Source organism: Pelmatolapia mariae, linkage group LG14, assembly GCF_036321145.2.
Source record: "Pelmatolapia mariae isolate MD_Pm_ZW linkage group LG14, Pm_UMD_F_2, whole genome shotgun sequence".
NCBI lineage: Eukaryota > Metazoa > Chordata > Actinopteri > Cichliformes > Cichlidae > Pelmatolapia > Pelmatolapia mariae.
This window is the reverse complement of record NC_086239.1, coordinates 30,365,701-30,378,942: the sequence shown is the minus strand read 5'-3', so window position 1 is coordinate 30,378,942 and position 13,242 is coordinate 30,365,701. Positions and strand designations below refer to the sequence as shown.

The following is a 13,242-nucleotide window of genomic DNA, read 5'->3' as shown; positions in this document are numbered from 1 at the left end:
ATATGGGAATTGCCACTAATTAAAACTCAGCAAAGTTGATTAACTCTGGTAAAGTAACTTTTTTTATTATACAGATTTTTAATTGTTTGAAGACCTAAAGCAGGTCAGGTTAATCTAATAACATAGCTGTTTGTCCCATTTATTGTTTTTGAGAGACTACATAAGACAATATGTCTTTTAATCTGCAAATTTGTGTTTTTTGGTATAATATTGACACTTCTACATTTCCAGTCGCAGAAAATATGGGGTTCAAGTTGGTGATGTTTATGTGTTTATAATCACTGATGGAGCAGTTAGTATTAACAGTTATGTCGTTTGATCAGTTAGACGCTGTAATTTATCCATTTATCCTTTAAATTATTTAACTTCCTTTTTTACTGATCCATAGGATGTATTCTATTCTTACATATGTCATGTGGGTTGTTGGCTTTGTTCCCATCTTCCTTACTGCACCTCAAGAATGAAGTACATGTTCCATGATTAATAAAAATCACTTCTTTTATTGTTCAGTCACTGATTTTAGTTGTTTGCTTTAATCACAATTATGTCCCAGTTCTGTGGTTGAGGTTCTAGTTCCTAATTGCAGGTTTTTGCTCCTCTGTCTGCTAAACTGCATTCAGGTGCCCTTGCACATTAAATCACAGTAACATCTACAGTTTATTTCTGGCCTGACAGAGCCTCTGCAGTTTGGTGCATTGTTTATAAACTGAGTATTACATTTATTCCTCGACACAGCAAGATGAAGATTTGTTGGGAAAACTGTTAGTCTTGGGGAGGGAATCGAGATGACAAGTACTACTAGGGGGAAACAGTGAGCAGGAATGCACACACAGAGGGAAAACATGACAAAGAACAGAGGGAGAATCAGACACGGGATAATAAGGGAACAGGCGACAGACAGAAACAAGGCTGAAACTGTCACGGTTCTGGGTCTTTTTCACCCAGCATTTTCTATTTCTAATATTTTGGTGTTTTTCTATATTATGATTTATGCTCTGATTCTTTAGTTGTGCTGTTTTGATTATTATTCTAGGTTTAGTTCAGTGTCAAGTTTGCGTCATCGTGATTTGTTTCTTGTTTCCTGTTTTATTTTGATAGTCCCAGTCCTATGTCAGTGTATTCAGTTTTACTTCCCCCTGTCTTGTTAGCCCTAATTTCTCCCAGCTGTGTCTCCCTCCTGTTCCCCATTCCCTGATTACTCCACTGTGTATATAAGCCCCGTGTTTTCCTTTGCTCTCTGTCGTGTCGTACTCTCTACATGCTGGGTGTTTGTTGTGTTCCAGTGTTTCTCTTCTGAGTTTTGTTTTTGTAAGAGTTACTTATAAGGAGATTTTTCCAGCATTAAAGCTGCATTTTGAGTTCCAGTCCCATCTTTGAGAGTCATGCATTTTGGGTCCTTTTTTCCTGCTTGTCTACCACACAGCCTATCATGACAGAAACTAATAACAGACTAAAGAGACAGTGGAGGCTAAATGCAACTCAGCGGACACAGAATGACTAACACTGAGACCAGGACTAAGACATACAGGCTTGATACAAAGACAGAAGATAACAAAACACAGACACAAGACTGAGCAAATTGGGAATACAAAGGGGATAATCAACCTCCCATTAACTTAATGCCCAGATAACTGCAACACAACCATAACACCATAACAAAACCCCATAATGTCAACAATGCAGAATACAGAACTATAATACAACGATAATCAAATTTAAAAAAAACAAACAAACCCTAAACCTCCAAAATCAAAACACTGAATTAACGAGGGACCATCCAGGGACCATAACATTTTTTGGAAACATTTTTAGGCTACCTATGTTTGTATTGCCGGCCTTCCTGATAATTTGCTCTATCTTTTTTTTTTTTTCTGTTTTTTAACCACTCATCTCGCTCTTCACTTTCATGCTCCAAAACAATTGAAGTTGCACAATTATGTATGTTATACTTACATTAATGACACGTCATACCATTATAATTTATTTTCCCAAAACAACAGCAAATATTTTAATTAAAGTAATAATCTAATTCAAAATGGTTAAATGCTAATAGAGGTTTAAAAAGCATTCAAACTTATTTTCTTTATTTGTTTAAAAGATATTTTATCCTATGATGTGACAGCCACAGTGTCACACCACAGATGGCTAAAACAAAGTAATATAGTAGTAAAGTATGCCCTAATAGGGGAAGTAGTCTACATAAAACTGTAGAACTGACACAATGTGTATTTTCTTTTTATCATGAACATATATCACACTACATGCATTCTGTACCCAAGTCCAACTCGGCTGCACCAAATTTCTGATTTATGACAATTACAGAGGATAAATTCAAATGAAAAGACACTTCTATGGATACCAAAAAAAAAAAATCAAATCAAATTGTTTAAGCTACATGATCTGCACACAAACACTAAATGCCAAGCAAACTCACTTTACACTTATCATGTATCAAGAATACCAGGCTGCAGTGCTATAATTAAAATGATTTCATGATTTTCTTGTGTCTGATGAAAACAATCAAAAGATGCTGTCACTCTTATCCTGTCACTAAACTGGATGGCATCATCTATTTTCAATATCTGTTGCAATATGGTGACATGGAATAGGAGGGGCTTGGCAAGCCCACAGCCAGTGTGATTGGATGAGAGAGCTACCTAGTGAAAACTTAGGGCTTTAAAACTCCGAAGCTTAGTGACCCCAAAGATCTTTGACTAAGGTCAGAAGTATTTTTGTGGAAACTGATAATTTATGTTCAAGACTGTGCAAGATTTGCAGTATATTTAAACATTTGTTGATTTGAGAGGAATTCTTTTACTCCCTTTTTGCTTCTTCAACTGCATCTTGAAACTTTTTGTAATAATATTAATATTATATTGAGTATGTCCTTACAGAATACTTCAATCAAAGTAACACACTTTATTATAGGTGGATTTGACACAGTTAAAAGACCTATTGCTGTTGGTGTGGGTATATTGATAACCTATCTACTTGTTGTTATTGCCAATGTGCTAAATATTCTCTTCATTATTTTTGACAAGAGATTGCATAAACCAATGTATCTTCTGATTTGCAACCTTGCTGTTGTTGACTTAATGTATACCTCCAGTACTTGTCCAACAATGATTGGGGTTCTACTTGCTGGTGTTAATACCATACCTTATGTGGACTGTTTCATTCAGCTGAGTATTTTCAACTGGGCAGGAGTGATGGTGTCGTTTGCTTTAGTACTTATGGCATTTGATAGATTAATTGCTATAATTTATCCTTTTCAGTACCACAGTTATGTGACAAATACACGTACTCTTGGTCTTACATACATTCTGTATGTTATTGCATTTGGTTTTGTTGCTGTTATGCCTGCAACTGCAGCTACACTTCCTTACTGTACCTCAAGGATGAAGTACACTTTCTGTGACTTTGCTGCTGTAATACGAACCACTTGTGTTGATCCTAATTACTATTTCAATTTAGTCTTAATCATAACGCTTTCTCTTTTATTTTTCACTTTTTCTTTCATTGGCCTTTCCTATATTGTGATTGCATTTTTAATGAAATTTTCAACAAATAGAGATAAGAAAAAAATGGCAAGCACCTGCGTGAGTCATTTGATTGTAGTAACATGTTATTACTCTCCTTTATTTGTTCTCATTGCCTTGACCAGAGTCGGTGTGGTATTAACACTTGAGGAACGTCAGGGTTTATTGATTGGGAACATCCTTGGTCCAGCTGTTGTAAATCCTTTTGTGTACTGTTTCAGGACAAAGGAAATTAAAAATAAGATCTTTAAGATATTCACAAAAAAGGCTGACATATCTGATTAGATTCTTGTGAATTGTGAGTGTAGTAATAAAAGCTGCATAATTTTATAACTCTAAATATTGTGCTGAAATGATACAGAAACTTATAGCATAAAATGTATAGTATATTTATCAATGCAGTACCCAACTTTGTATCCTGTCGTTGTTGTAAAGCTCAAATAGAGAGTAAAAGAAAATGGCAAGCACTGTGTGAGTCACTCAATTCTATTAACATGTGATTATATCAATAATTACTTTTCCTTTGATTACGACTGTTTTTACATGTATGTCTGAGAATGGCTCTGTAGAACATTTTATATGATATGATTTAAGTAATCTGTCTCATTTCAAATAATAAATTACATTTTACAACAGTTTGAATTAAATTACTATTTTCTCTGTTAGATGTCAAAAAAAGAACTAAAATCTGTAATTTCTAACAAAATTGCATTGATGATTGCTGCAGCATACTAGTAACTGTGGTAACATACACACTACATTGTAGAATTAACCCATTTTGCCAGTGAACCCCAGGCACACACTCCATCTCATGAGTCAGAGGTCACTAAGACAAATGCACTATTTCACCTTGTTCAATCCTATCCCCATTAACGCTGCTGCAATAAAGCGGAATCTCTAGGTAGCACTCAAATATCACAAATGATATACACAACACTTTTTGTCTTTATCTAAGGCCTCAACCACAAACAGAAATTGTGGTGGTCTAATGCAAATACTAGTCTGCTGTTAATTGCCACTGATTAAAACTCAGCAAAAAGTAACATTTTTTAATCATACAGATTTTTAACAGTTTGAAGACCTAAAGCAGGTCAGGTTAATCTAATAACATAGCTGTTTGTTCCATTTGTTGTTTTTGATCAGAGACTACATAAGACAATATGTCTTTTAATCTGCAAATTTGTAGTTTTTGGTATAATATTTACACTTCTATATTGCCAGTCCAAGAATATATCGGGCTCGAGTTGGTGGTGCTAATGTGTTTATAATCACTGAGGAGCCGTTTGCATTAACAGTTATCGTTTCATCAGTTAGTTGCTGTAACTTATCCTTCTCAGTGCCAAAATTACATTCATAAGTCCTTTTGGTGCAGGAGTAAGGGGAAAGGAGAAAGCTAACATATTGTAGTGCGTCCACATTGGGAAAATGTCCAGATATTTATGAGGCAAGTATGAATGTGACAGAAGGGTGGATTATTGGTCTTTATAATGGCTAGCACTAAAAGTGCTTCTATTTTTCAGCCATGCAACATTTCTATACTGGGCAATACCATAATACCACACTATAAGAAATTCAGACCATCAAATACTCATTTAAAATGTTACAAGTGATATATAAATAGCTTTTATCCATTATAGCAGGGGTTATAAGAGCAGTGTTGGGAAGGTTACTTTTAAAATGTATTCCACTACAGAATACCGAATACATGCCCCAAAATGTATTTTGTAACGTATTCCGTTACGTTACTCAATGAGAGTAATGTATTCTGAATACTTTGGATTACTTAATATATTATCATGCTTTTTACAACTACATGAATGTACTATTGCTGTGTGATTTATTGAGGGTTACTCGCCATACCAATACCAACTGGATGTTTAAATCTTAATATAAAATGAGTAACAGTAGGGTGGACATTAGGTAAGGCTGCACTTTTTTGCAGCGATCTCGTATAGAAAACTATTCCGCGCGTATATAAAACAGGTCCGTGGCTCCGAACTGTAGTAAAGGGACCTCTGGTTAATACATCGGATTCCGTGTCGGGCTCATAGCCGAAAACTAGCTTTACTTTGTTGTGTGGGTCAACTTTGCTAGCGAGAGACAGAGAGAGGCGTTGAAAGGCTGCTCCAACGGAACTTATTGTTTCAGAGGAAAAGACGAACACAGTGTACAGTCGAGTCTTAATAGCTTACTTACAACTGGGCTCGTCAGGCACTCTTTTTGGCTGCAGTGGTTATAATTATATTTACATGCTTCCAGCTCCCGTTTCTGCTCGGTGACAACTCGTACTTTTCTCCTTTTTTCCCTCCCTCGCTCACACATAACGGGTATGGCAGTCCATTCTCCCTGCAGCACGGACTACACTGCCCATGAAGCTACATTCTTTAGGGCGATGCCTGTAACACTCTGCCTATTGCCTTCATATTAAATCATTTTTAAAAATATTTCTTCACGTCATTCTGCGGGCCGCAAGTAGAGGTGACATGAGCCGCGAGATTGAGACACAAGCATTAGAGCTTCTTAATGCGTGTTTTGTTTGGGTTTCCACCGGCATGGAATTACCAAAAATAGAGAGAGCATAGCCTGACATATGAAACAAGAAAAGACCATCGTGTAATCCCTTTATTTCAACAAAGTAACTGTATTCTGAATACCACCTTTTTAAACTCATACTTATACATACTCATATTTTGTATTTTAAATACATAACGGCGGTACATGTACTCCGTTACTCCCCAACACTGTATAAGAGTACCCTGTATGATGCAAAAAAGTGACAAAGGGCCTCTGTCAACAGAAGCTCAATCTGCATGCTTACTTTTCTTTAATTTTGTGCTGTCTGCGGGGACCATTATAAGTTACATTTTACAAGTATGTTTAAGTACCTTTTTATAAGTTACTTATTACAATTATCTTCACATTCGATTGAAAGTCGATTGAGGATATCCAGTGCCACAATTTTGCAATTCTTTTAAGATTGTTATTATTTAATATTTTTAAATATCACTTTACAAAACTCTTCAGTTAGGCCAACAACTTATCGTGGGTGAGTTTGACAGAGTCAAAAGGCCAGTGGCAGCTGGTGTATTTGTACTGATAACCAATCTCCATGTTGTTATTGCTTAATTCTGACAAGAGATTACATAAACCAGTGTGTCTTTTGATTTGCAACCTTGCTATTGTTGGCATAACATATACTTCCTACTGTCCTACTGTTATGAAATCAATGACTACAAATCTATTGTCATGGTCCTGGGTCGGTGACCCAGCGCTTTAAGTTTATTATTATTATTTTCTAGTTTATTCTGATTTTGTATTAGTTCTTTGGGTTTGGTTGTCGTGTTTATTATCCCTACCTGTGTCTCCTTCTGTGCTCTGTTCGGGTCCCCGAGTTTTGTGTTGTAAAACAGTCTGTGTGTTTCCTGCTTTACTTTGTAGGTCTGTGTCTCGTTATGCCCATTAGTTCCAGCTGTGTCCCCTCCTGTGTGTCATTTCCTGATTACCTGATGTGTGTATTTATACTGTGTGTCTGCCCGTGCTCCTCGTCGCGTCGTCTGCATTTCTCTGCATCATTTTGGTATGTCTCCGTGTCTCTCTGTTCCTCGCCTCGTGTCCTCTGTTTGTGTTAGCTTTCCCAGTTTAGGTTTATGTTCAGTTCTGCCCCCACCTTGGGTTTTCACTGTAAATAAATCTGCACCTACATCTCCACTGCCATCTGCATCTTGGGTCCTCATTCATTCCACCACACGACTGCTGCCCCAGCCGTGACATCTATCCTGTCCGGACTGTATTTCTGCTCTACTGCTGGGGTTCCCAGTAAGTTCTAAGGGTTTTTATAGACCTGTCTTTCTATGTTGAAGTGTTGAACTCTGAAGTGGCAAGTTAGCCTAAGGCAGACCTTCCCAAAGTGTGGGGCCCGCCCCCTAGGGGGGGCGCAAAGCCATTGCAGGGGGGGCGCGACATGAAAAGGAAAAAACAAAACAAAACAAAAAAAACAAAACGCTTGGACACTGCTAGCATGGGGCGCCTCCACAAACGCAAATCAGGAGATGAAGCATTGCTGAATATGTTTCCAAACCAACTTCATTCTAAGCCAAAGACTAGAAAATATGGTGACGCATATCTTCCCTTGGTTTCACCTGCACAAGTACCGAGGTAGGTAGGTCTCCCCTGCAGAATTGCTTTTCCCTTCGTCGGGAGCACGCGCTGGGTGCTTCAAATCACAGACAAACAGTATCTCACATTCTTGATTTTTAGTTCACAAACACTTGTTGTAATGACTAACTACTCCTGAAATTTTGGAGATGTTAGCTCTTTATACAGTAACGTTACAGCGGGATACAAATAATATCAGGCTGATCCTGCCACGATTTGTTCCCCGGTTCAAATCACGGACAAACAACATCCAACAGTTGTTTATGTTTTTGAACCCATTTTGCAGAGGGATTGAAAAATGTATTGATAGCAATGTTGAATATTATTACACAGGAAAAAAAAGCAACTACATGTAAAATAATCACACTGTGACGCCTCTGCCTTTCTAAATGGAGGGACAGTAACTGCGTGTGTGTATGTAAGCGTGTAAAACCTGCAGATAGTCAGATTAACAGTATTTTGTCTCTATTTGCCATTCTGCAGTTCATCTCATGTAAACAATATTCGTGCGCACAGCGTGACGTGAAAAAAGGCACATACCTTTGACGTTGCGTGATTTAAAAAAATCTCAGTTTTCGGTGATATGAAACGCCGTTTACGTGTGGACGAAACAGCTGCGTTTTCAAAAATACCCGTGTAGGTGCGGACGTAGCGTAAAAGACTTGGTAGTTTATTTCCTTACTACCTGTAATTTATTGCAGATTACTTGTATTTGCTTAATTGTTTACTAAATATTTGAGGTGTGAAATAAACCGCAATGGAGCAAAATATGGGTGTGTGTGGTTGGAGGGGGGGGGTCGCGAACATTTTTCCTATAAACAAAGGGGGGCCCAGCAAAAACAGTTTGGGAACCACTGGCCTAAGGTATGATGAATCAAAATCTAAATTATTTTGGGAAATCATGGAAGCTCTGTCCCCCCGACTAACAAAGAGATTCACAATACATCCACAGTTTAACCGCCAGTATCCATGATGGTGAGGAAGTAGTTAAAGTGCACATAAAATTGTGAAACTTGCCCATCTGTGAAGGCATGATTTTCGAAAGAATATACTGTGTATAAGATTTTGACAAACGTAGGCTGCAATCCACATGAATGGCTTTGCCTTTTTCAGCAAAACAACAGGGAAATACCTATTCCTGAAATGCTGACAGTACTGAAATAAACTACACTCTGTATTATGCTGCATTATAACAGTCCCTCTTCACAGTAGAGGGCTCCAGGTTTAACAGGTATTCTAGCAACCAAATTGTAAAGTTTTGATCATGAGATGAGAACTTTTGGCACATTGTCATTCATACATAAAATTAGCATGATATACAACACAAACTCTTAAAAACAGTTATTCCCGGTGACAAAACTGGGTATCATATCATAACTGGAAAAAGTTATATTGCTGTATGCCTAATACAGTATAATATTTTACTCAAATATATAACATAGTTGAAGTGGAAAGTAGCATGACAGTGCAAAAACTTAAAACTTGTGTCCCTCTATTCTGAATTTGACCATTCATTTTCATTTTAATCACTTTGGCTGTGTTGGTATTTAAGGTTTCCTCGGGCTGACTTAAAAATGTATTGCTTTTTACTGTTATGCATTTGATTCATTTCTTAAATGCTTGCACTTTGGGGTTATTTTCTTGCTTTCCATTTGGATTATTGTTCTTCTATTATGAAGGATACCAAAACAGTGCATATAACAAAAATATTGGATTGATGTGTGCCTGTATATATGGATGTCAGACAGTGTGGTGCAATTTGTCTTTTCTTAAACAGAGAAAGTTTTATCCTCGTTGGATCGGGGATGAGAACAGTCCCTCCATCATAAAACCTCCAAAGATTAAAAAGCCATGTTTAATTCCCTGCATGTAAAGCAGGCAAGCCAATGGATTATCAGCACTTTGGCGGTCAAAACATCACCATAAGAGCAGAGGATGGCAAAGAAGTAAATCAGATGCACCAGAGAAACTGGGCCTTTGTAAAAGTCACTGAAATACACAATGCAGAACTTTCAGAGGCACACTGAAGAATCTTCATCAAAAACTGCATTCCTGTACAATTTGCGTTCCTTTGCATGCTTATTCGGGCAGATGAATCAAAAAGAAATTAATACTTAATAAACTAACATTAAAATGGTCTCTACATTTTTTCATGGAGGCAAAGAATTCTCTAACTTTTAGAAGTTATCTCAACTTACAGTGCAAAATGCTGAAGAATAAGACACCAAATGTTGAGTCACCAAACCCTTTGAGGTTCATTACTGGAGCTAGGTACTGAGGGTAAATCACTCTAGAGGGCTGAGTATGACACTTGTTTCCTATCAACACTTTGTAAACAAAGAAGTCATTAAGCTAATGAGCAAACCCAAGATGAAAACAGTAACAAATTCTAGGCAACCATAATACAGTGAAAGTTGTGTCTTGTTTTGTAACAAAGTTCAGTTGGACAAGCAATGAGAGATAGTCAACTCCTTATATTTGTATATTATATATTATTATTGCATTGAGTTTGGTTTTAAAGCCTGATGATATTAGACCAATATATTGCAACTTTTATTTCATCTTATTTTGTTTTATTTTATTTATTTTTAACAGGTGTTCCCAGTGCTTGAAAGCATCAGGAAAAAGAGTTAAGAGTTAAAAGTGTGTTCAACTGTTTTGCTTGAGACCTGTGGAATTCAACTGATTAGAAATAAAATCAGGTGATAAAAAAGGTTTTAGCATTTGTTGCACTTAGATTGATTTTGAATAGCACTTAGATTGATTTTGAGTTTAAGTTTCTGCAGTTTAACTTAAATCAACAGGGGACAGAGAAAAAAGTTGATCTAGTGGCAACAAAATACAAGTTAAACGGGAATAATCCTAAAAATTGATACCTGGGAACCAACACGAGGAATTAAATACTTATTGGCGTAAAAAAAAAAAGGGTAAAATTTATATTCCAAAAAAGTGCAAAATTAGTTGAGAAGCTCTGCTATGACTCATAATGAAAAAACAAAATGTAATGAATGTAATACACAGGATACTTTTATACTTGTTTCTAAAGGTTGAACTTCATGTATTGCAAAGTTTCACAGTCTACAAAAACTTTCATCTACAAATTGTGGAGCAATTTTAGAACTATGTTCCTAAGCATAAAATTAATTGATCTAAGGCGGAAACATCTTCTTTGGTTAGATGAATTGAAATTTGAAATTCATTTTTGGAAAACATTAATGCTGCATCATCTGGACTAAAGAGCAGAGGGATGGGGGTGCATCAGTGGCTATGGAATTGGCATCTTGCACATCTGGAAAGGCATTATCAATCCTGAAAATTACATGCAGGTTTTAGAGGAATATATGTTACCATTCAGATGATGTGTATTCAAGAAAAGGCCTTGAATATATCAACATGATAATGCTAAACCACATACTGCATCTATTACAACAGCTAGTAGAAAAGCCCAGGTGTTGAACTGGCCTTCCTAATGCCCAGATGCCTCAAACATTTGACACATCGTTATATGAAAAATATGACAAAGAAGACAAAGGGCTGTTGAGCAGGTAAAATCCTCTATGAGACGAGAATGGGATAACATTCTTCCACCAAATGTCTAACAGCTGGTCTTCCAGACATTTACAGACCGTTGTTAAAAGAAAAACAGATGCTTTACAGTGGTTAATACTGCCCACACCCAACTTTTTTGAGACATGTTGCTGCCATGACATTTTTTCTTTTTTTTGCCCTTAAAATTGTATCGTCTCAGTCTAAACATTTGATGTGTTCTCTATATTCTATTGCAAATGAAATATGGGATTATTATTCAAAGTCAAAGTCAAAGTAAACTTTATGGTCATCTCTGCTATAACCAGTGCAGCATACAGAGAGACCAGACGACGAGGCTCCGGTTACATCAGTGCAAAAAAAGCTAATAAATAGATATAAAAAGGAGAAGAAAATAAATATACGCTTAAGTTACAATAAGAATTTACAATTTACAGTTTGGAGTGGTCTAAAGTGACCATTGTAGCAGCATGTAAACCTGGATTAAAAAAAATTGTCCATACAGCAACATAAATTGTCCATAGAGCAGCATGTCTTACAGAGGCAGTGGTGAGTAAAGTGCAAAAGGGTCAATAAACAGTTTGTGTGGGTGTGTGTGGTGGGGGGAGAGGGAGGACTGGTCATGAATTCAGTGAGTGAGTCTGATGGCTTGTGGGAAAAAGCTATTCCACAGACATGTGCCGATGATCTTGACAGCTGCTTTAACAAGCTGTTGTAGTTTGCTAAGATCACCAACATTGTAGCTGGCAAACCACACAGAGATGCAGCTGGTCAGAACGCTCTGTATGGTGCCCCTGTAGAACGTGGTGAGGATGGGAGGAGGGACGTTGGCCCGCTTCAGGCATCTCAGGAAGTGGAGGCGCTGCTGGGTGTTTTTGGAGGTGGTGTGGGTGTTCCAGGTGAGGTCATCTGAGATGTGAACTCCCAGGAACTTGCTGTTAACAGTCTCTATCATGGAACCCCGGATGCTGAGTGGTGTGTGGGTGGAGCGAGTCTTCCTGAAGTCGACGATCATATATTAAATATATAAAATCAGATATTAGATTTTATTCTTATTTTATTCTTATTTTATTTTATTACTAGATTTTTTTTAAGGATTATCAAATCCTTACATCAAACTATGTTTCATTCAGTGCCCCAACTTTTTTGGGATAAGGATAGTATCTTTATAAGGGAAGAATCAAGCCCAGTCTAGATTGTTTATTTGTTAAAGTACTTCCACTGGCTTCCAGTTGGGTACAGATATCAGTTTAAAATTCTCACTCTTACTTTTATGGCCTTACAAGGAGAGGCCCCCACTTACATAATTTCCTTAGGGATTAATCAAGTATGCTGATTCTGATTATATCAATGAGCTTCTTCACCCTTATTCTCCAAACTGGATCCTTAGATCTACCGATAGTGCTCTTCAGCTATTCCATGGACCTGTTTGCACCAAAACTGTGGAACTTACCTCCCCCTCTGCGCACCACTGACTCTGTGGCTTCTTTTAAAAAAACTGCTGAAAACTCATCTACTTAGAGTCATTTTTCTAATGCTCTCGTGTAATATGTTGTTTTTGTCTGAGGTGTTTTTAAATTCCCTGTAAAGCACTTTGTAATAGATTCATGTCTTAAAAGTGATATATAAATAAATTTTACTTACCTACTTACTAGTCTTTACAGTCCATCTACAGATGCTCATCATATAGGTATTGCTGACTGACACTATGTATTCTACTGCATTTTACCAAAATACAAACCATAATCTCCTATTCTTTACACGTTAATTTTTTTTTTTTTTGGGGGGGGGGGGGGGGGGGGGGTTGCTGTTTTAATTACTCCTTTCTTACAGTTTTCCTTTTTCTTTTTACAAGGTCAAAATCTTAGACTGCCAAACAAAAATTTACTATTGGTATTGTAAAGTAAGCATTAACTGCAGGGCGGCAAATATGGGGAGCAGATGAGTAAAATGTTATTTATAAAGTGTAATTTGTTATGTATAACCAAACTTCAAAAAACAA

The 13,242-nt window shown here is 37.0% G+C and overlaps 1 protein-coding gene across 1 annotated transcript; it reads left to right on the top strand.

The window, feature by feature from the left end:
* Positions 1-2,882: 2,882 nt before the first annotated feature.
* Positions 2,883-3,824, top strand: LOC134640683 (olfactory receptor 13G1-like). The gene has a single exon (XM_063492586.1). It carries the CDS (start codon positions 2,883-2,885, stop codon positions 3,822-3,824), a length of 942 nt encoding a protein of 313 aa, XP_063348656.1.
* Positions 3,825-13,242: the final 9,418 nt, after the last annotated feature.

Coding starts and splice junctions, on each gene's coding strand:
- LOC134640683 (XM_063492586.1), top strand. CDS start 2,883: ATGTCCTTACAGAATACTTCAATCAAAGTAACACACTTTATTATAGGT.